Here is a 24354-nt window from a genome sequence, read left to right on the forward strand (position 1 = left end):
TGTACACAACACCAAAGTTATTACTATCAAACTAGCCTGGTGAGATGGGATGTTCTCAACAAGTCACTACTACAAAAGCTTAGCAAGATTAACTGCAACTCCCCTAACTCATAATGCTGGATAAAAACACTAAGCCTAAAAATGACGTAGCATTCTGGAAACAGCTGACTAGTTTTGTGTACATGCATGTATGTACATGCAGCCCAAATCGTAACAGCAGCTGTATTTATGAGTCACATCACCTCTAGTCCATCCACACTGCAGACAATGCATAACTGTGACATTTCCAACTTGAACTCAGCTACATTTAAGTTCAGCATAAAACCTGCATCATTTAGCCCATACTATTCATTATCCTGAACACCTGATGAACATGCCATAAACCACACAACAAAACTGCACATCAAAAATCAGAGTTAAGGTTCTGCAAGCATTTTTTTTTCTGGCATTCCCTACCCTCCAGATGCAAAATAAGCATTCTGTAGTAGACCTAAAGTGCTATTAGAGAAGGTACCTTGTGTGAATATATTACCATATAAAATAGCAAGGCAGCATAAGAGTGACTTCAGAAACAGCAAGATAAAAACATATTTGAGTTTTTGAAAAGTTACAAATGTGTAAAACCCTCAGACACTGGCATAACATCACTGCAATACTGGATCTAAAGGACTCACACAAAAAATACTTTTTAAAAGCCCACTCTTCTAACCCTATATAGTCAAAACCTCAAATTAACTCCTATAATATGAAGCACACATAAGTCTACATGCTTTTAGTTACTATCTCTTGAACAGACAGATAAGAAGTTTCAAGAGGCACAGTTCCTTGCATTGTTACCTGAGAAAAAAACCCTAAAAACTCAAAGTTGTATTTTACTTTATCCAAGGACCACTGTACAAAAATTAGGCAAATGAACAGTGCTCAATTTACAGATATGGAAAGTTTTCTGTTTTATTCTAATGGGATAGAAGAGTTGGGCTGTGCTACAGCTCTCCTCTTGCCATACAACAGGATCCTACTTCATGTGATCTCCTATGTTAAGGCAGCATCAGAACTGAAAACCACTTATGGTACTTAGCACACACCATAGTCCTACATGGATCAGAGGAGCCCTAGAGAAAAGACTGGGGGGGTAGCTCCCACTATGACTTAGCCCACCTCCTCTTAAGGATACACTGATGTCCAGAACAGGCTACAGGATGGATGAGTAGTCTGCAGCCCAGAGGCACAGCCATCTAAAAAACTGTATGCAACTGCAGAGTGAAGAACAATCAGGTATTCCCCAGGGCTGGGATCCTATCTGTGCTTTTGATCCATGAACCAACATTGGAAGAAGACTTTTGCTTCCCTGCCTTCTGACAGCTAAGAGGCTCCTTAGCTTTTGCAGTTGAACAGGAGCTCCACAGACCTGGAGCAAGCAGGCTCTACTCACCTGCAATTCCATGTCCCTTTGCTGCATCAAACCACTGCTTATTAGCATCAATGATACCTAAAGGCAACGAAAATAAATCAAGTATACAGAGAGAAACTCTGTAGGACCTTGCAATGCAGAGGGTCATGGAAGGCAGTTTTTGTGTTGAGAGTACCTCACATTTCTATCCTGGCATTAAGGATATTTTTGTGGAATTAAATGTTCTACCAGTTGTATAATTCTAAGTGCTTAGAAAACTTCTATTTGCTTAATTTTAAGGTTTATGAGAAGTAGACTACAATACCAAACTTTTAAACATGGGGTTCATTCTTGCCATCAGTTATTGGTAACTGCTTTTCTATTTCCTGCTCTGAAATCTTAACACATTTTGCTAGATACTTTGAAATCAAATTACCTGGAAGAAGCTGAGATACAATACAGAACTCTATACAGCACAGGGCTAATCAATTACAAAAAGCATGGATAACAATGCCTCGACAAGTATTTAGCCCCCAAATTACTTGACAAAACTAATCATAATGCTTGGTGTTTTTCTCCATTTCCAACTGATATGTTAAGGCTTGTTCCTTCAAGCAGAAAAAGTATCTTATGAAATAAACTGCCTTAAGAACTATTAAATAGTAACTCTAACAATGTAGTTAATTTTTCTTGTTTCCTTTCATGCTAGGTATATTCATTTTAATTTACCCAGTCTGAATCACCTCTGAAGGAGTTTTTAATATTGACTTTTGGTCTACATTAAACATGCTTCTTGACACAGCGTACTTGGTCAAATCATGCTTCTGAGCAGTGCTAATGAAGTTTCTATTTGTATAATTTCTCATCTGTACCTGTCCTGAAACTCTGGCTCTCAGCACAAGAATACCATGCAACTAAAAAAATCAGAAGACCTGTCTTTTTCAAAAACAATTAAAGGCTCTTTGCTAAAGTACAATTGCACTAAACACTCAGGACCTCAAGCAGGCCATCAGAAACACTTTCTAATAGTCCTGCAAGCATCTACTGCTTAATTAAAGCATTGGGCAGAGGTTCATCAACCTCCAGGCTCTGAAGGCTCAAGCATTAAAGAAAGACACTGGATTTCAAGACAGAGAAGAACGGTCACCTGAGACGGCAAAGATTTCACCCTGCACAGCCCTCAGCCACCGAGATCTATCCCAACTAGCACCTATCAACACCAGATTACAGCATAAGTAATTGTTGTAATTTGTTGTGGTGGTCCCCATTTATGTATCAACTGCCAAAATTAAAAGTGAAGAAGTTCTGCCATGTAGCAAAGACCCTCTCAGATGAACAGAAGATGTCTATGGCATAAAGGTGGCACTGATAAACTGCTCACACTTAGTTCTGCAGATTATGGCACATCCTGGTTCTCTGTTGCTCAGGCACTGTCTGCAATATCAGAAAAACACATTTCCATAATTTCCAGAGCAATTCAGAACTACTAGATCAGATTCCATGGGGCTGTGTAAAGACCCATCTTATCACAACCTGTCCTTCACAGCTGAGCTAAGAAAGAAGCAAGTGTCACTATCCTGAGACCTCGACACAAAGCATTTCATTCTGAGAAAAATCTTCCCTTTGTCACTCAAAAAAGTCAGCAAGTAAATCAGATGTAAGTAACATCTTAGACATAAAAAGTCTACCTACATTTCACCTTTACACTTTCCAAGTTAGTCTGGGACCAAAAACCAAGTTCACTTAGTGCAGTCCACCTGTGGGCCAACAAAACTGATTCTGCTAGAACTTCAGTTAAACTAAACATTTCTTACTTCCAGCAGCTGAGGGACAGACATTTGCTCTTATCACAACCTCTCTAAAGGACTTAACCTCACTGCCCCTGAAATATTGTCCACTTGCCAGCAAAGAAGAGAGGTAACCAGTACATGGAATAGCTCAACTCTCTCCCTTGAGGATGGTGGTCAAGAACCTAAAGGGCTGCTCAAAGCATTACAAAGCTGTTCAGCATGACTGGGAATACAGTCATTAGGTAAGACAAAGGTTGATGTAACTTACACTTCAGATGTCCACCTTCAGCTGATCACTTGAATGGGGTGGGGGGCTGCTGCATGATCCCTTGCTGATATAAGTTGCTCTTCATATAGTTGTTACTCCTGGAGGCTGCTGCCCTTTCCATCTAGATAGCAGTGCTAAACCCTGAAACACTGCAGCAGACCTGAGCATGCCATATTAGCTGAGAGAATATGCTCAGACACTGTGCTTGAATTTTGAAGAAGTCCCCAACTTTATCACAGTCAGCATGTTGACAACCTACCATTTAAACAAACATTGAGGGGACTTGTTCTCTGCTTCAATTTATCAGATGTTAGAGCTACAGGACTTGCAACTGAAACCAGAATCTGTTGAAATGCTGAACCAGCGTTACATAGTATGTTCTGTCAAGAAGGTGCAGAGAGAGCACTTGCCTCATTGCAGTTTATTCCACTAAGGTTGTTGAACTAGTGGAAAGGTCATATTTCTCCAAGAATAAACAAAGTGCCACAAGTTGATGTGACCACCTCTAAGAGCTCCCAAAACACAAATCAAGCAATTGTATTCCCCAATCAGCAGTCCCCAACACTTTCTTTATTAAAGTCACCTTAACCACAAGTTTTCTTTGAAATATTTATTCTCTAGCTTAACTAGAAGCCTGTGTACTTTCCCTCAAGTTCCTGCCCTTAAACTACACTTCGAGTGGAACACAATTCTCAAACTCTCACTACCACAAAGTTGAAAAAAGTTACATCCTGTAATTGCAACTTTCTAATTCCACTTTTCTAACCTCACTAAGCTGAAAGTACAAAACAAGACAAAGCTAAATATTTCATCAAGTTAAGAAATCTGCAAAATGAAACACATGCAATGTAAATACTAGTTCAGAGCAGCATGAACAATTGCAGAAGTCAATGAAATAAAGTTAGGGTATTATTCTTATCACTGAATGATTCCATAAGCAGAGTCTAACACATGTGAAGACCTAAGACAAAGAGATCCAAGAATATCACTTCTCACAGAACTCCTTTTTCAGTCTTTCAGAAACCAAAATGCACAGCCAAAGATCAGACATTACAAAAATCCACCATGCAGGTCTCCTCATGGAGGAAAGTTTAGACAGAAACAACACACAAGATACTTCAGCCATGGCACTCAAAGGGAATCCCACTGCTGTAGAGGGGTGGAAGCATCCTGAGATCTCACCTTCCCACTCTCAAAACAACAGAGAATTGGTCAAAAGAATTTAGTAGAAAGGCATGGCAGTTCAATGACATCAAATACCCCAAACTCAATCATAGCTCTGAGGTAAAGCAACTGGGAGCCTTGCCTAAATCTAGACGTGCTAACACATATCCCCAAATTATTTCTCAGGCAGCTTCAGCTTCTTTCCAGCAACAACTGCAAATATGCAGTCTAGAGAGCTCTCCAACCAAACAAAACTATTTCAATCAGACATGATTTCTTTGAAAAAAATGGATGAGTAACATTAAGTGCAGGAAGAGGTCACCAGACCATTCAGATGTAAAGATGACACTGTTACCAACCAAAGACTCAAGCGACTTCCTGAATAAATAATAATGGAGGTGAGTCTAAGAATATACCTATCACACCTACATGAGTAAGCCAGCCAACTCATTACAAAAGGCAAGTCTTATGCCAAAGCCTTCCTCTTCTTCCAAACAATGAGGCCAAACTGAACATGACTCAAATCCATTATTCCCTAAGCTACAGGTTATTTTGGTTTTGTGGAACAAAGCTCTTAAACCTTGACCTGTAGAGGACAAGAGGCATTGAAGGTGCACGTTAGTCAAGCAGAGACATCATCCAAATTTTTTTTTCAGTTTAAGAGAAGCCAAAGGGCATGAAATGGGAGATGCAAGAGCCACAATTAAAACAGTTAACTGCTGGGAGAAGCAAGCTCATGAGGACAATATTTTGCCAGAGATCAAGGAGATATCAAGCACAGTAGACTGTGCCTAATGCAACACATCTTCTGCAGGCACAAAGGTTTTCCAATCACTTGTTTCAAGGAAAAAGTGAAACTCCTCCTCCTCCTCTAGTTGTTTTGATAATTTAAGTACACTCCCTTCAGTTTTTTTTCTAGGATGGCTGCGCCAGACTTCTTATTTGCTGTACTCACAAGAGTGGAAATAGCAACCACAGAAGTTTTTTTGTATTAACAGGAAGGCTAAGAAAGGAATTGAATCTACCTTCACCCATTATGTGTTGCTGCAGCTCTTTAAAGGCTGCCTTCTTAAAGTGTAGAGAGGAAGAACACAAGAGTAGAAAAATAATTGTGTCCAACAGCTCTGAAGCCCATGGAGTCCTGAGGAAAACACTGCCTTTACCCTGAATAAGCCATCAGTGAGTGAAGCCATCAAGAGATGGCTCGGAAGCCCCTCACTTTGAAATAAATATCACGGAATCATAAAATGTTTTGGTTAGAAGGGTCCTTGAAGATGATCTAGTTCTGACCCCCCGTCATGGGCAGGGACATCCTCCACTAGACCAGGCTGCTCGTAGCCCCATCCAACCTGGCCTTGAACACTTCTAGGGATGGGGCAGCTACAGCTTCTCCGGATAACCTGTGCCAGTGCCTCAACACCCTTAAAATGAATAATTTCTTCCTAATATCTAAGCTAAACCTACTCTTCTTCCAGCTTGAACCATTCCCTTGTTCTGTCCCTAAATGCTCTTGTAAATAGTCTTGCCCTTTCTTTCCTCTAAGTTCCCTTCAGGTACTAAAAGGATATGGAAATATGGGACTAGATGATGTGCAGACGTCCCTTCCAACCGTAACAATTCTGTGAAATACACACAGAGCAGAGCCCGGGGGCAACTTAGGGCGGAAAGGGGGACTCTCACCCTGCGCCGAGGTTCCTACAGGAAGCTCTTTGGAGCTAAAAGAGCAGATTACCAGCGCAGCCCGGCTGCGGCGCGGCTCCCCCTCGACCCAGGCCGTGCCCGTGCCCCCTCCCGCAGGCCCGGCCCCGGCCCGGCCCCACACCGCGGGCTGCGGCGCGGGGGAAAGGCCCGTACCTTGAAGTACCCCCCCTCGTAGAGCGTGTTGGGGGGCCCGAAGATCGCCACCTCCCAGTTGTAGAGGTCGGACTCGTCGACCAGGGTGATGCGGAAGCCCTCGACCGGCTCCTCCTGCAGCGACTTCAGCTCCAGCATCAGCGCCTTCTGCGAGCTGCTCATCTGCTGCTGGGCCATGGCGCGGCGCGGCCCCCGCCGCGGCCGCCTCCTCGCTCCCGGTGCCGCTCCCGGTGGTCCCGGTGCCGGTGGTGCCGGTGCCGCCCCCGCCCCTCCCCGCGCTGACGGCCCCGCCGCCGCCACTTCCTTTTGTGACGGCGCCGCTCGCGCTGACCTCAGCGCGCCGCGCCGGCCCCGCCCCCGCCGCTCCGTTAGCCACGCCCCCCGCGCCCCGGGACACGCCCCCCCGCACGCCAGGCCGTGCCCCGGCGCACAGCGAGGCCACGCCCCGCCTCGCCCCGGCCACGCCCCGCCGCACGCGCGGCCGCGCGCCACGCCCCCCGCCGCGTGCCTTTAAAGGGGACGCGCTCGGCGCCGCCGCTGTCGCCCGGAGGCGGCGGTCACATGGTGGATTGGGAATGGGAAGGGGCGCAGGGTCGTGGTGTAGCGTGGGAGTCACAAATCACGGTATCAAGTCGTTTGGAAAAAATCTTTGACAGTATCGAGTGCACCCTATGACCCAACACCAACCTATGACCTAACACCGGTGCCACCGAGTGCCAGTCTTTCCTTAAACACCCCCAGAGACAATGACTCCATCACACCCCTGGGCAGCCCGTTCCAATGTATAATGGCCCCTTCTGTGAAGAAATTCTTCCTAATGCCCAACATAAGCCTTCCCTGGCACAGCTTGAGACATTAAGCCATTAGCTTAGTGTCCAAAGGAGGGCCTCAAGGATGGGGAAGGACCTTGAGGGGAAGCTGTGTGAGGAATGTCTGAGGTCACTTGGTCTGTTCCGCCCGGAAAACAGGTGACTGAGGGGAGGCCTCACTGCACTTACAGCTTCCTCATGAGGGCAATGCAGGCACTGATGTCTTCTCTGTGGTGCCCAGTGACAGGACCTGAGGGGATGATATCTAGCTGGGTCAGGGGAGGTTTAGTTTGGATATCAAGGAAAAGTTTTTCACCAGAGGGTAGTTGGGCACAACACCAAGCCTAACACAATTCAAGAAGCATTTGGACATTGTTCTCAGGCACATGGTGTGACTCTTGGGGCCCTCTGTGCAGGCCCAGGAGTTGGACTCGATGATCCTGGTGGTTCCCCATCAACTCAGCTTATTCTGTGATTCTGTAATTCTACATCCCCTCATCCTGTCACTGGTTGCCTGGGGAAAGAGACTGACCCCCAGCTACACCCTCCTGTCAGGCAGTTGCAGACAGTGATAAAGGCACCCTGAGTTTCCTCTTCTCCAGGCTAAACACCTTCATCTCCCTCAACTGCTTCTCACAGGAGATGGATTCCAGACCCTTCACCAGTTCCACTGCTCTTCTCTGAACTTGCTGCAGCACCTCAATCTCCTTCCTGGGTTGGAGGCCCCAGAACTGGACACAGCACTTCAGGTGCCTCACCAGTGCCAAGTGTAGGGCAAAGATAATTTCCCTAGTCCTGCTGCTTTTATTATTATTATTATTGATCCAAGTCAGGATATCATTGGCCTTCTTGCCCACCTGGGCAAACTGCTGTTATCTCATGTTCAGCTTCTATCAAGCAGTCCCTAGGTCCTTTCTTATTGGGCAGCTTTCCAGCCATTCTACCCCCAGCGTGGAGCTGCAGGAGTTGTTGTGACCCAGGGACATTGGCCTTATTTAACCTCACACAATTGGTCCATCCATCCAGCCTGTCCAGACAGACACAGGTCACGAGTTGATACAACAGGACATGCGTGGTTGGCCCACTGACAGGCACCCATGGTCACAAAACAGATGGTTTTGTACAGAGCATGGTTTTTGACGAGTGAACTCACATGACTCAGGGCCCCATAAAAATCCTGCAGTGGCTCCCAAGCTGCAGTAGAACGTGAAGAGGCATCTGCTATCCCTCACTCCAACACATTGTTCTCACATTCTCCACAGATGTGCAAGTAGTCACACCAGAACATGGCATTTCCAGCCTTCCTGCCATTCCCTGGCTTGGCTAAGAGTGAAAAATGCTTGCAGAAGTGTAGAGATATATCAACCAGTAAAAATGAGCCAGCACCCATTCCTTAGTGAGTATTTAATGAATAACACAAATAATATTCATTTAAAAAGTTAAAGAAGGAAAAATAACAGTAATTGTCCAGGAGGAGGATGACCCATTTCTGCTTGGCATTTCTTTCATCCTTCTGCGCATGGAAGGGCTCAGGCCACCTCACAGAGGCACCTGCTCGTTGGACAAACAGGTTGGATGATGTGTCCCACCATCCCTATGTCATTACATGGCTTTAACCTTCTTCTTTGCCCCTATCACCTCCCATGCTTTCCCATCCTGATGACAACCCTGTAAACATGGGTAACCACTGGATCAGTCTTCTGCATTTTCCAGAGCCGTGGATTTTCCCAAAGGCACAGGACTGACAGCCAAGGCCCTGGGCATTGGTGGGAGATCATGCTGGAGCAGCCTGCACTGCACAGGGCACCTTGAAGTCTCTCCCTGACACTTGGCAGCCTTGGGTCTGGCTCTGGCTCCTTCTCCAGACCTTGGCCTAGGGAGGAGAACAGGAAGCAGATGGTTTTCCCCAAGCTCCAGCTGCTCACAGGACAAATTTGCCATTTCCCAGTGAAAAGCAAAGCATCCTCCCCCCTGTCCCTGAGACTGCTCTGTTTGCCCTTCCCTGCCTCTTGAGCTTTCCCCAGAGTCACCCCGATTACCCTCTCCAAAGACGCTCCAGTACTGTCAGTAGTACCTGGTCCAGGGCTTGTGATTGCCTCCAAGCTACAAAATACTCTAGCCCTTGCAAAATCCCATCTCACCCTGGACAATGTTCCTATGGGGACTGGCATCAATTTTCTCATGAAGCTGGTGTGAATTCTTGCTCAGTGCCACAGGGGTAATACGGACAACATCCCTTGTCCATCTGCAGCTTGACTGACTGCTGAAATGAAGTATGTGTTCCCCCACAGGAGCAGGTCAGCCACTGTCACAGGTCAGCATCTGTGGCTCACTCTTCACCACCTTGGAGTGATCTGAGATTTACTGATAGCTGCTTAATTCAGCTTTCACTTCCTCAGCAGGGACCTGGAGGGCTGGATCATGAAACACTGTTTGTCAGAGAAACTCCTTGGAGCTGGGCAATACCATGCTGTATGTGTTTTCTGGTGGAAGTTCAATCTCATGTTCTTTTTATTTGTGTCAGTGGAATAGAATAGAAAATAATTTACTATTTCTGTTGGACGGGACTACAGATATCATCCAGTTCAACTGCCTGACCATTTCAGGGCTGACCAAAATTTCAAGAATGTTGTTCAGGGCATTATCAAAATGTCCTTTAAACACTGACAGGCTGGGGCCCATTAGGAAGCCTATTCCAATATATGTCCACCCACTCTGCAAAGAAATGCCTCCTAATGCCAAGTCTAAACTTCTCTTGGCACATCTTTGAACATTCCCACGTGTCCTATCACTGGATACCAGGAAGAGCCCAGTACTTCCCTCTCCACTTCCTCTCCTCAGGAATTTAGAGAGAGCATTACCTTGAGCCCCCTTCCTCCAAACTAGACAAGCCCAAAGTCCTCAGCTGCTTCTCAAAAGACATTCATCTAGCCTTTTCACCACCTTTGCGCTCCTCGGGACATATTCACAGATCTTCACATGCTTTGTAAATTGTCTTTAAGTTGATGGACATAACACATGCTGTGACTTCTGTGCTGATGCCAGCCAGCAAAGGCCTGCTCTGTTAATAGGGCATCCCAGCTTGCTGGTAAAACATGGATTTACAAGCTCATGCTTGGAGAAATATGTACAGGAGCCAAACTCTTTTGGTACTGCACTGCACTCAAAAAATCTTTTCTTGCAGCCAGCCTCCAGCACAGGCTTTGTCTGAACCGCCTAATACTGGAAGAGGTGGAAGAAGCAAAGTTTGGAGTTATTCATGGTTTATCTCCTCCTGCTGCCTGTCTTGAATGTTAACGCAAGATGTAATCATACAAGGCAGAAAGTAAAGCAAGCCCTGGTGTATTCAAGAGAGCAGACTGCAAATTTTCCACTGACTGCTTTTAAAAATGATATTGGTCTTTTTCCTCTGTGTTGTTTTTTTTTTGTTGTTTGTTTGTTTGTTTTTCTTTCCTGTAAAAACATTCAGCACTCAAAGAAAATATAAACTGTTGAAGCAACAAAGCATTTTGAAGCCTGTGCAGCCTGGCAGCCCACTCCAAGGCTCCTGCCTGCATTTCTGCCTGTGTTTCCAGGGAAGCTCAGCAGCTAGGCCTGGTGTCCCCTTCCCTGAACCCAGGCTGCCCTGAGGCTAGCATAACTTTTTTAATTTAACATATGTTGTTTCTCCCCTCCAATTCACCTCTGATATATCATAATGAAAGAATGAAGCCTTCTCCTCCTCCTCCCCCTTCAGCTGCTCTCCCATGGATGGTCACTGCTTACCTGTGTGCAGTGCCACTGTGTGCCATTGTTTGTGGCAGAGCACGTCCCATGCAAGGCATGGTTTTGTTCCTTCTTCTATTTTCCTTTCTTTTCACATGAATAAATCAGTTTGTTCTTTGGGCTTGGAGAACAAGAGATAAAGTCTGATTTGGGAACATGGGGCTCCAGGAAGGGAAAGACTCACTGGGAGAGAAGGAGGCTACACATACCACTAATCCAGTCCCTAGCAGTAGAACTTGTCAGTGTAAACTGGACCTCAAGGTGCCACAAGTGCAGTAGGTTAAATCTGAATTGAAAACTTCTGTCCTTTTGGCTTTGTTCTTATCAGCTGTTTTTAATATCTCTCTTCCTCATTTATTTCTTTCTTCCTGTGAGCTGTGTTCACAACGGATGACAAACTGAGGGTTAACTCCTTTGCTTAGCCACAGCAGAAGCTTTGAAAATGCAAACCTGTCGTGGTGTTACATTAGAGGGTTACTGCTCCATGAGCTGTCAGAGAGAGAGGACAAGAGGTGGGAAGATGTGGGAGTGCCTGTGTGACTCCATTCTTAGGACAGAATCCTCTTGTGTGATACTTTTCACTGCTTTATCTAATTTCTTTCCTGAGTGGCTCAAAGGATGAGATATCTGCTCCTTCCCCAGGGAAACTGGATTCACCTGGTATAAAAGACAGTACCATCAGCACCAACAACACCATTTCCTCTTCTTCTTCCACCTGTGCTTTGGTGAAACATCAACAGGGATCCTGGAGACTCTGGGATGGACTTTAACACCTTCTTACCCCCAGCAAGTCAGATGGTGAAGTGATGAAGAAGATCAGGTAAGGGGTATGAGTTCTTCTTAGCTTACAGCTATTCCACCAGGAGCCCTTTGTAGCTCACAGAACAGGCAGCTGTTCCTTGGGCTGTACTGAAACAGAGCAGGACACCTGGAGGTCTACCTCATCACTGTCCTGCCTTGTTTGGTTCTAAACAGCCTAAGATATGTTTCTCCAACCAGTTCTTTAGTAATTGTCCTTCAAATGGCCCAAAGTGGAAATTCATGTGCTCCTAGGTAATGTGGCTCAGCTCTGGACTCAGCTCCTCTCCCTGTTAGAGAGCTCATAGGTTTCTTCACCACCCAATTTTACCCTGTTTTTTCTTGCCAAGACCACTGTACAGGTATGAAAGATGGAGAGAGCGGGCAGGATTATTTCCTCTGTCTCCTTCATAGAGTGCTCTGGCTGGGTGCAAATTTCCAGCTGAGGCCACAGAGGTGTTGGCAGCCCATCATTCCCACAGCAGCAGCACACGTTGCCCGTGGGATAAGGGGAAACAGCACCTGGGGTTTGCAGACTTTTTGCTGCCCTGGAGGAGCAGTAACAGAGGAGTCGGGGGTTATTTCTTTTATTTACACTGGATACCTCAGTCCCAGACCAGATGACAGACAAGCGCTATCATGATGGATTTCAGCCCTGATGCCAAAGAAAGTTTTCCCCATAAAACTCCCTGAGCATTTAGTGAGGAAAATTGAAGTGTGATTATCTGGTCTGCTGCCCAAGTGAACAATGCAGTATTACTGCATGGAGTGAGTCTCACCTCAAACAAAACAAAACACCCCCAAAAAACCCAAAAACAGTTGTACAAGTGCCCTCACCTTCACATTGACACCTATATACGGTGTCAATATATACGGGGAGCAGAGCATCAGAGTACACAAGGGAAGTAATTGTCAATCTTTGAGAATAAAAGTCTGTCTGCAATTCTCCTTCTGGCTCTCTTTCACCTAAAAATGAGGCAAGCTGATCCTCAGGCAGAACTCATCACAAGTATGAAAAGATGCTTTTGAGCATCAGTCAGGAGCATCTGGGTTAACAGGAGCCTCCTACATAAAAGTAGCCACCAGCAGAGTAATGCAAAGTTTAGAAGATTCAGAGCAAAGAAGAAAAATGAAGAGAAAAACAGATCTTTAGTGGAGCTTTTTTTTTTTTCCTTACTTTGATTTGCCTTTTTTTTTTTTTTTTTTCTTGTTTTGATTTGAATAAAGTTTGCTTTACTTTTTGTTTTTTGCTTTTCAGCTTCAATTTGCTCTTTTAAAATGGATGAAGTCCATCACAAGGGCTTGATAAAAGAGTGCTGTCACAATGCCTGCTGCTCTCATTCAGCTGATGAATAAATTATAAGGGCATTACAATGCTATTTCAGCTGTGATTCCAGGGCCTGAGGAGTGTGACGACTGTGACCTTATGCCTGCCAGACAGTGGTTTGAATTTCCAAGAGTTTGTGTACCTGGCTGTTCAGGTCACGTTACACCTTCCATTCTGGGGTCAGTGTACACAATATCTGAGCCCTTTCAAGCTGCCAGATATAGGGACAGTGCTTCAGCTGCCCACAGGGGTGGTGGTATGTGCTGTGGTCTTCAGTTTCACAGTCTCATGGAATCACAGAAAATGCTGAGATGGAAGGGACCCATCAGGATTCTGTTGAAGCCTGAAGTGATTGTTACCCCCATCCAAAGCAGCAGTGGAACATAATTCTTTGTGATGGGGCTGTGACTGGGGTATCTATATTATTCAGTCCCAGGAATATTTTCTGTGTTGGGAGTTGGAATTTTAGATTCTTCTTGTCACACAGGATATCCCTGTCTCCAGCCTTCTGGTGTGGCTGAGATGGCGTGGTGGCCAGCATCCCTGGGATAAGGTGGTATGGGGTGTGCTCTGGGAGAGACATCCACCTAAGACAACATCCCCAGTGTTTCACCTTCACCTCACCTGCTGGGTCAGCTCTGTGGGGTTGTCCATCCCTTGAGAGTGGGTGACCATCAAGGAGGGACTAACAACTATCCCGATTCCTGGGGATGAGCCATCTCTGTTAGGCAGGCATTGGCAGCAGAGTGAAGGAGCTGGAGTGCACAGAGCAGCTGCCTGTGCATTCACCAGACCCTGCTTTTACCCTCAGAGCAGGCAATTCCTTGCATTTCTGCAGAAGCCATGGTGAGGACAGACAGCATTTTTGCAGAAGGTGAATGAGGGGGAGGAGGAAGCTCTCTGGTCTCACATAATTCCTGGCTTGGGGACACCAACACCATGTTCCATGCTGAATGGCACAATATCAGCTGCTATCAGCTGAGCTTACAATGCTCTCACTCGTTGCCATACCTTGGGTGGTCTCTGTGGGCTGGTCTCCAGCAGCAATGCACTCATCATCTGTCAGTAAATAAAATGCAGGCCCAGCAAGGCGTAGATGAAGATGCACAGCTCAGGCCTTCCCAAGGCCTTGAAAACTGACCACAAGAAGACTTTCCATTAGGAAACAGGGAGAGGCAAATGAGTTGAATTGGACCTTGCTTTGCTGAGGCTGAATTTGGCCTTTTCATGACCCTACCTACAATAAATATGAACATATCCAGAGGAAGAAAACCACACTGCAGTGTAAGCACCAAGTCCGAGGCATGGTCAGCAGGCTTGGGTGGCTAAGAGCAAAGAGAATCTCTTAGGTGAAAAGGTCCAGAGAGGGTTAAGGGCAGAGGATCCTTCCTTGGCACCTTCACCTCCAATTTCCTAACAAAGAGATGTTCTTCTGAAAAACTGGTTGTAGGGTTTGTGTGGCACATGCAGTCTCTCACTCTGTTGTGTGCACCAAGTTTTGAGCTCTGGAAGCTACTCTGTGGTGGTGAAGCAGAATTGGGCAGGGGAACACCCTTGGCACTGGTCCTGAAAACTTCTCTGTGCACTTATGTGTAGAAAGGAAGAGGCTGAAATTTCCTGCAGAAGCCTGAATCACCAGGAGGGTAATTATTGCAAATTTCCCAGACAGGTGAACAAGTCTGGAGAAATCTTCCTGCCTGGCCTGAGCATGCTGAGAGGTGCTGTCATCTCCACCCTGGGGCTTGCTGTCCCATGGAAATTTGGAAAGAACTTCTATGGAGTCTTAAAAAAACAGATAGAAAACTATTGAACTCACAGGGCTGAAACTCTCCAGCATGTCCATGTTGGAGAGCAGTGCTCACACACTCTCTTGGAGAAGGGAGGGACGGGAGCCTGCAGGGACTGTTCAGGGGTTTGATCATCTTCCTCTTTGTTCCACCACCTGCTCTGCATTCCTGTCCCCTTCAACCACCCCTTGCTGGTTACCCCATTTCCATCAGCACCCTACTGCAGATCTTGGGGCAACCACAGTTATATTCCTGCCTTGTTTTTTGTTATTAAGACTGCAGGGCTCAGACGTGCAAAAAGGTCCCTGGGGCACATTGATGGGGTAGAACATGGCTGTGCCCTGCAGGTGCTGTCCCTCAATGCTTTGTTGTGCCAACATCTCAATCCCCATCTACAGCTGCCTACAGAGCCAGGTAAATCTCCTCCAGACTTGTTTACCTGCTGTGAGATTTCCATTAATTAACCTCATGCATCTTCATCCTGCAGGAAACCCATTGGCCACACCAACCCGAAGCTCTCAATTCATGGTAAGTTTGGCACATCCTATTTCCTTGTCCCACCTAGCACATCTCAGGTCTTCTGCCTGGCCTATAGGACGAGTTTGTCCCCTCTTCTTATCTTCAGCTGTCAATTCAAGGGCAGGAAGGGGGAAAAAGAGCCAACAGCCGTGCTTGTGTCTAGATGTACATCAGGGCCAGTTCATTCTGCAGAATTCCTGTTTTAAAGATGGAGAAGGCTCTGATGCTGTCCCAAACAATAAGCTGTGTTTTTTATCTCAAAGGGGTTTGTTTTTCCTATGTGTGGACATTTCAAGAATCTACATCTAGAAGAGTAGGAGGGAGGGAGTTTAAGAGCTAAGCCTTTATATCTGGACTCTCATTTGCACAGTGCTTTAAATTAATATGCTTTTCTTCTTGTCTTTGACATATTCACTGGTGCTGCAGGGGAGGTTTTGGGTGAGATGGCTGATAGTCTGGTCCTGTGGATCTGTATCTCCTTATCTCCAAGATAATCAAAGGCCCTTTATTTGCTTTTGCCCTGGGGAAGTTAAAAAACTGTGAACATACTTTCCAGTGGTCAAGAAGAACCAAAAAAGAGCAAGTTTTAGCTATTTCTGTCTTCATGCTGCCCCTTTGGTATATGAGAGTGGGGTAAAGCAGAAAAGCCTGTGGGGTGGAGGCCTGAAAACCTCTCCCTCCTGAGGAAAAATGTACAGAGCAGGGACTGCAAGATGGGAACCAAAGGAATCAGTAAGGACTTCTGGAGAAGTGAATTCTTCTCTCTGCAAACAAGCAGCCAACATTTCACGAAGGCCACAAAACTTAGATAAAAGCCTTTCTCCACCTCACGCATGTTTTCCTCTCAGCATCCATTTTTAATATCTTTACCTCTTTTTTTTTTTTTTTTCTTTAAGTGCAGCGCTGGTAAGCATTGCCAGGACACTCAGATCCTTCCCTAAGCATCAGAACACATGCTCAGCTTTAGAAATGTGGAGTTTTTCCCTAGAGTGAGACATTTTCACTTACATGAACACTTATGAGCAAAAGAAATTAGAAGGGAGGGTTTGTAAACAGTGTGCCTAGCTTCTTCTGTAACAGCATAAAGCTGCTTCTTCCAGAGCAATTTTCAATGCCATAGGGCATTTTCCTATGAGGTTTCTTCATACATGTGAAAATACTGTCCCATTGACGCTACTGCCATAACCTCCTTTTTGTTTACAGTCACCCACATACTGACTGCCACATATAGATGAAATATATGTACATATATGCTTCTTTCACATTTACTTGCTATCTAGAAACCTGCAAAAGCTGTCAAAAGTTCTGATAACGGAGCATAATCAAATTACCCCGCTGTTATTCATCATAATTGGATGATTAATAAATAATAAAAGCCATTTGAGTATTATTTTATCTGGGGCTCTCAAAAAATAGGAACTCATGAAACTCCTGGCTGTTTCTATCCATGGAGGTATTTTCCAAATCCTTGGTAAAGCAGGAGAAAACAAAAGGATTCTTACTTATTGAATCATGGAATCAGAATGGCTTGTGTTGGGAGAGACTTTTAAAGGCCATCTGGTTCCAGCCTCCAGCAATGAGCAGGGACATCTTCAACTAGAGCAGGTTGCTCAGAGCCTTGTCCAACCTAGTCTTGATGTTTCAAGGGATGAGGCATCCAGCACCTCTCTGACAGGTTGCCGTGGTTTAGCTCCAGCCAGCAGCCAAGCCCCAGGCAGCCACTCTCTCTGATGGGATTGGGCAGAGAATTTGAACAGTAAAGGTGAGAAAACTTGTGGCTTGAGATAAAGACAGTTTAATAGGAAAAGCAAAAGTCACCCATGCAAACAGAGCAAAACAAGGAATTTTTAATCCACTGCTTCCCATGGGCAGGCAGGTGTTCAGCCATCTTCAGGAGAGCAGGGTTCCATCGCACATAGTGGTAATTTGGGAAGACAAATACCATCACTCCAAATATCTCCCTATTGCCTTCTTTCCCATCCTTTATATACTGAGCATGATTTCACATGATCTGGAATACCCCTTTGGTCAGTTGGGGTCACCTCTCTTGGCTGTGTCCTGTGCACCCCCAGTCTCCTCACCAGTGTGGTGGTATGAGAAGCAGAAAAAGCTTTGGCTCTTTGTTACGGCTCAGCAATAACAAAAACGTGCCTATGTTATCAACACTGTGTTCAGCACAGACTCAAAACACAGCTCCATAACTGTGAGGAGAACCAACTTTGAAGAAAATGAGCTCTATTCCAGCCACTGTACTCTAAACCAGCACACAGGTCTGTGGGGTTTTTTTATACCACAGGCACCCTAACCAGGGACCCCAGAGCTGGATGCAGAGCTCCAGGTGGGTCTCACCAGAGCAGAGCAGAGGGGCAGAATCCCCTCCCTCCCCTGCTGCCCACGGGGCTCTGGATGCAGCCCAGGACACGTTTGGCTCTCTGGGCTGTGAGTGCCATGGCTGGGGCATGTCCAGCCTCTCACCCACCAGCACCCCCAAGTCCTTCAGGGCAGGGCTGCTCTGGGTCTGTTCATGCCCAGCCTGGACTGATACTGGGGGTTGCTCTAGTCCAAGTGCACATGGTCTTGTTGAACCTTATGAGATTCTCATGGGTCCACTCCTCAAGCTTGTACAGGTCTCTCTGGGTGGCATCCCATCCCTACCTGATTTTTGTTGTCATCAGTTTGGAAGTGGGGCCATTTGAGTAATATTTTATTGACATTGGAGGTAGTTGCCATGCGAGACCCGAGACTCTGAGCATCTCTGTCAGCACCGACACTGGCTGCACCAGAGATACTTTGCACACAGGGAGAGGGAGGACAGTGCTTTGGAGAGCCCTTGGTGTACAAGGTACAGTGTACAGCCATCCAATGGAAAATACTAATATGAGGGTAATGGAAGGCTTGAAGGCTCAGAGGCTGTTATGGGAGCAATGAACTTACCTCTTTTATAGACACAGCTGTAAGAGCAGCCCAAAAGATTGTAAAGTGCTCCTATCTGTTGGCATGACATTGATTTCTGCTCTTGCCAGTCCATTTATCTTACATCTGTACAGGCACCTTGACTGTGAAGACTGTGAAGATATTGCACAAGCTTTCAGAGCCTGATCTTGCAGCTGGGTCTGGCTCAGCTGGGATGAGCTGTGCCTGCTTGAGGCATGTATTGTTTTGAGTATTTTCCTTTTTTATCTTGTATTCCTATGTCACAGGAATGAAAAAGGAAATTTGGAAGTTCTCACTGCCAGGTCATGGTTTCCTTCTGCCTTCACTTTATCACATGACCTTCAGGCTTGGTTTCTTGGCTTGAGAGCCAGCAGCTGCTGCTCTATCAAGGCACTGCACTAAGTGATTCCCCAGACACTGCCTTATCTCCAGGGAGCCTGCTTGCACAGGTCCTGATAGGCACTATCTTCTGTCCCCACCTGCTGGGGGCCACATGTCCTGTCCCCCCCAAACCTCCAGGAGGTGCTTTGCACAGCACAGCAGTGAGATATTGGGGCAGATTCACACAGGTAGAATAGCAAACTTGTCATAGCCAACCCCAACTTTCAGTGCTGGGTGCTTCTCTATTCTGGAATCTAGAAATAGCCCACAAAGACCTATCTATCCTAGCACTTCTCTTCATGCACGTCCACCCTTGGAAAGGTGTAAGGACGTGATACTTCCCCAGAATATTTCCTCAACCTCCAACATTTTTTTGTGAGTCAGACTCACTGAGCCATAAGTGTCCTTATTCATAATAGCCTTCAGTATTTTTTCTCTCATTAATTTATTTAGTTATTTTTGAAGGCAGATAAATTTTAAGCATTTGCAACATCCTGTGCCCAACAGCTGCCCAATCTAACGACTTGTTTGGGTGCAGAATCATTTCCTTGGGCTTGTTTTGATCTGATAGCCTTTTTGGTGCCCCCATCCTCAGAGTGGAGAAATGATAAATGGTCCTTTTCTATCCAATCACACTCTGTCCCTTGTAACTTTGCAAGCTGTAGTATAACCTTTTCTGTGGTGTCTTTTTGTTGCAGAAGATTCCCAGCCTGCACAGTTGTTCCTCCCATGAACACAGAGACCTTGTAGTGCTATGATTGTATGAAAATTGTTTCCCTTTTGTCTCTGTTCCTTTCATAAAAAGCTCCCTGAGTCTTGGGTACAACTCCATGGATTGTTTAAAAACAAACCAAAGCGAGATGCCCACCATCTGCCAGGTGGCTTAAAATTGTCCCATGCCCATACTTTCTTCCCTGGATGTTGCTGCTGTCCTCACACAGACTGCAAGACCTGCTTCCTTGTGGGATCTGTCTCTCTGTGTTTCTTCCCACACCAGGTAGAGGGGAGGCAAAAGAAACCCCAAATGACAGCAGAGTCATTCACCTCTAGCATAAAACTTGGGTACAATAACCAGCCTGTTTCAAGACAGAGGCTCATATCCCAGGGGGCAAGGAAGTCTTTTGCCTGTGGCTTGGCAATGCACAGCAGAGCAGGATGAAGTATTGGAGTGAGAACATTCAGCTGGGAGGCATGCCTGTCATCCCTGAGTTTTGGGATTTTTGGATTCACCTGAATGTTAGATAGCAAAAAGCCCTCAGCTCTCTGTGCAGCCTTCAACACTTCCATGAGGTATCTGTCCTCACCTCATGTTCCCCTGACTCATCCTAGGGCATATATCTCCCTGGTTTCTAAGCCAGGACAGGTAATTCCTACTCTTTGAGGTCAAATAAGGCAAAGGTTTGCCAAAATTTCCCAGAGCTGATGTCCAGTTTTTATTTTGGTGGAAGAACCCTCATGTAGGCCCTAAAGATGTCTTCCCTTCTGGGGAAGATGTCTCTGATCTAAGCAGATGATAGCTCTGGCTTGCAAAGCAGCCTTGCAAAGGGCTGTAGGGGCCAGGAAAGAGGGATTCATCCCAGCCCAAAGCCAGAGTGCTTCTCCCTTCCAGCCCAAAGGCATACCAGGGGGTGAGGCCACATGCTGGGGGCTCATCTCAGTGCAAAAGGAGGATTCAACAGTCACAGGGTAAGTCTTTTGCAAGGTGTTCCTGGAGTGCCAGAGCTTTGAAGCTGATTTCTGGTAGCACTATTTTAGGTGGAGCCTTGAGTGGCTAGTAATTCGGTTCAGAGTGCCTCTCTATCTTTCTTCCCATGGTGGAAGACATTGGTCTTTCTCCTCCACCCAGCTGAGATTCCACAAAACAGCTCTGAAACACTGGCATCTGGAGGTGAGGCAGGCCCTATGGGGTGAAATCACAAACTAGGAAGGATGTGGCAAAGACACAGTCAACACTGTTGCTTAAACTCTGTTTCAATGAGAAGCAAAAGCAAAATGGAGAACTATGAGGGAATTTCCTGAATGCTCTTCCTGAATTCCTGAATTTGCATTCCAGCAAAACCCTCCACTGCCTTGCCTTTGTTCCCCATAAGGTGAATGAGGATATAACATACCTGTCTTGAAGAGTCATTGGAATGGTGTGGGGGGCTGGACCAAAGAATAAAAAAGGCCAGAGCTGTTAAATCTGAGTCAGGTGTGCTTGAAGATTTCAATTAATCAAGTCGACATCATCATCACCACCACCACCACCATCACCTTCTGATGTTTGCTCAGCAATATGCAAGTTAGGTTTGGATGAAAGGTGGGGAGGGCACTCACCATTGCCAGGAGGTTTGACACTCAGAGGTTTAAGCCATAAAAAAATAAAACTCACATTTGCATGTTCCTGGCTCTCTCCACTCCCTCTTATCTCAGGAGCCGCCTGAAGACTCGATTTTTTTTCTGTTGTGGTTGGGAAACAGAGCGCTATTCTATTGCAGGGAGACTGCTGAAGGGTGCTTTGGTTGGACAGGCAAGCCATACCAACTCATCACTGATAAAACATGACAAGACTATAAGAGAAAAGGGGACAGAGCTTTTCCTTTCCTTCAGTGTCTCCAATGTGATTTTTAGGGGCTGTTTTTTACTACCAGAAAAAAAAAAAAAAAAAGAAAAAAAAAAAAAGAAAAGGCTTTCTCCTCTTTGTTGCTATATGTAAAGCCAACCCAGCAACAGACAGGAAGTAAGGTAAATTTGCTCTCTGCCTGTTGCATAAACCAAACAAAGCAACCATGATGCCTTGAGAGGCTACCTAGGACAGAGGCTAGATAGTGTTAAAGGAATAAAGTAGGTATTTATTAAAAAGATCTTCAAAGGCCTCAATGAACACCTTGGACAAGAGTCTGGCTGAGGCTACACCCAAGGTGGCGATGGGTCCCATGTTTTCACACTTTGGTCCATTTACATATTGGGGTCAATTGTCCAATTACAGCTTCAGGTTATGAAGTCCCATCCTCCCAGTTTGCTCTCCTCAGTTCACCGTTGTTTATGGTTTTTTGTGCCTGAAGTTGCAATGGTGTCCTTGGTTCTTGGGCTGGAAAAGGATTGTTTTGTCTAACTGAACTATGAAGAGAACTTGCTAACACTTTATATGAAGATCAGAGTTATATACTAATAGAGTACAGAATCTGGAAAATATGAAAGCTAAAACTTAAGGCATCAACCAGAGAATTAAAAAGGTACATAAAACAATCTATGCAAAAGGCAAATTGGTAATTTAAGAGGAGGCAAAACTGTTGGTACATTTCAAAGCATATCAGCTTCCCATTAGTTCTGTTTGTGTAACTCAGATCAGCTTCTCATTAGTTCTCTTTGTGTAACTCAGATCACCATAGTTTTGAGGGAAAAGCTGCTAGAGACTGACTTTAGACAGTCAAAATCAGTCTCTCCCTCTCTGCCTCTGACATGCTTGGCCTTTTTTTTTTTTTTTTTTTTTTTTTTTTTTTATCAGACAGGTTGTCTAACACACCATCCCAGCATTTGACCCACCCAGGAGGGCTGTGGCTGTTGTACCATCCTATGAACCTCAGCTGTCCCTTGTAAAGCCCTGAAACTGCTGCTTCTGCTGGTGCAGGGGGAATGCAAAGTACTTTCCATGTCCCAATGCAGATGGCTGAACTTCTGTAATTAACTAGGTAAGACTTAAACAATCATCCATCCAAGAAAAGAGACAATTGAGGCTCGTTTTAATCCATGCAATATGGTTTTCCCCAGGTGGTCCCTGAGCCTCAGGAGGGACCTGAATATCCCTCTTACCTCATCCCACAGGTGGTGCCTGGGCTCCAGCTCTCCTTGGACCTTATTTTTTGGCTGTCAGGAATGTGCTGGGTGTTTGCCTGAACCCCGGGGTGAGGCCTATGAGGTTTTGTTTAAAAGTTCAATGTTTTGAAGCTAAAACTACAAACATCTACTTTACCTTATCCTTTTGCCCTGATGAAGTCCCCTACCTCTTGGCCATTGTGAAGATTGCTCAGTGGCTACATGTTTCTGTGATATGGCCATACCTGGGATGGACAGTCAAACATTATGTGTGTGTCATTAGCCTGTGTGCCAGGTTATTTTGGGGAATTACAAATGACTCTGTCATGCGTTAATACCTGAGAATTTAAAACACTTGAAAATACTACAGAAACCAAAGGGAGTAACTATTTAATCCTACAATGAAATGCAGATTTATTGAAGTGGGACAGAGCCCCCACTCCACAGAAGAAGCAAGAAACTCCATCTAATCTGGGTGAAGCTGCCAGGCAGTAAGAAGTGCCATGTCCAGGTGTTATCACTGGGATGAGGTTTTGGGGTACTTGGTAAAAAAACCCCAGCCACAACCATGAGGCGGCCAAAGAGAGTTAGGGGCAGATGCAAAAGTCGTGGAAGGGGGAGCTCTGAACAGGAGCTGGCTTTGCCTGCAGGCACCTGCAGGTGATACCAAGCTACAAGGTTGTGCCAAGGTTTTTGCCGCAAGTTTAGCTCTCCACAGCTGCCAGGGCAGCATTTCCACAGCAGTGGTGATTTTGGGAAGACCCCAGGAGGGGACAAGCTGGTGCGGGGGTTAAGTGAACACAGCACAAGCCGGGATCAATGTGGCCGCTAAACCTGCTCGGCAGGCGCATCGACCGCAGCCCCTTCCTGGCAGCTGCACGTGATGCCGGTAGCATTCCTGAGGCCGGAGCCGAGGGAGCAGGGATGTGTGTACACAGGTGTGCGTGCGGGGCTGCACTCGTTCGCTTTGAGCCGTGTGCTGGAGGGCATCACCACCGTGGTGGGCTGAGGGCTGGAGGTGCTCAGGTGCTGCTCCCAGGAAAGACAGCACCAAGGATGTTGCTCCACATGCTACCAGTTCCTCTGCCAGTGTGACCGAGTGGGATTTTCCCAGTAAGGCATTGATGCCACATTGCTATCTGACTGTCTGCTAGGAAAGCTGGAGCTTCAAAAGGTCATGCTGAGGAGATGCTGGTACACAGAGTTTGGGGATGCTCACCATTGTTGGAAACCCACCTTGGAATGGCTTCATCTGGGCTGGAAGCCCCAGATTTCTAGGGACAGTGTGCAGGGAACATTCCTCCAATCCCTCCAATGCTACAATGTGTTTCTGGGCAGCAAGGATGAAACATAACAAGAAGCAGGAGCTCAGCAGTAGCTCATTGGGCAAGGCAGGATAGAAGGAGGTGCATGATGCCTGCAAGGGCTGGCACATGGTATGGAATGCAATTTTTTTTAAAATTAATATTACTACTATTAGCACTGTAGGATTGGGTGTAATGAATGACTCACCATGTGCTGAAATGCTTTATTAAAGAACCTGTTCTGGGGCAAGCATCAGTGGTCCTGCTCCCCAGTGCAGAGCTGGCTGGGCTGTCCTGAGGTGACACATCCAGGAGCTGATCTGTCCTGTTCCCTCCTGTGCCCTAAACTCTCCCCACTGCCCCCACTGTCTGTCCAAGAACAGACCTTGAACTTATTCTTCCACACCAGTTGGGCATCACATGCCATTCCAGGAATAGATGGAGTGCATAGGGAATGCTGGGGGACACA

At 46.0% G+C, this 24354-nt stretch overlaps 1 protein-coding gene across 1 annotated transcript in view; it reads right to left on the reverse strand.

Moving 5' to 3' along the window:
• LOC310923296 (ubiquitin-conjugating enzyme E2 R2) overlaps nucleotides 1-6736 on the reverse strand; it is a 54745-nt gene extending 48009 nt beyond the window's left edge. Inside the window, exon 1 of the mRNA XM_083884526.1 lies at nucleotides 6467-6736. Coding sequence (XP_083740652.1) covers nucleotides 6467-6643 — 177 coding nt within the window. The 5' untranslated portion in view covers nucleotides 6644-6736. The remainder of the gene's footprint in view (nucleotides 1-6466) is intronic.
• Nucleotides 6737-24354: the final 17618 nt, after the last annotated feature.

Source organism: Zosterops lateralis, assembly GCF_965231275.1.
Source record: "Zosterops lateralis genome assembly, chromosome: Z".
In the NCBI taxonomy this organism is placed as follows: domain Eukaryota; kingdom Metazoa; phylum Chordata; class Aves; order Passeriformes; family Zosteropidae; genus Zosterops; species Zosterops lateralis.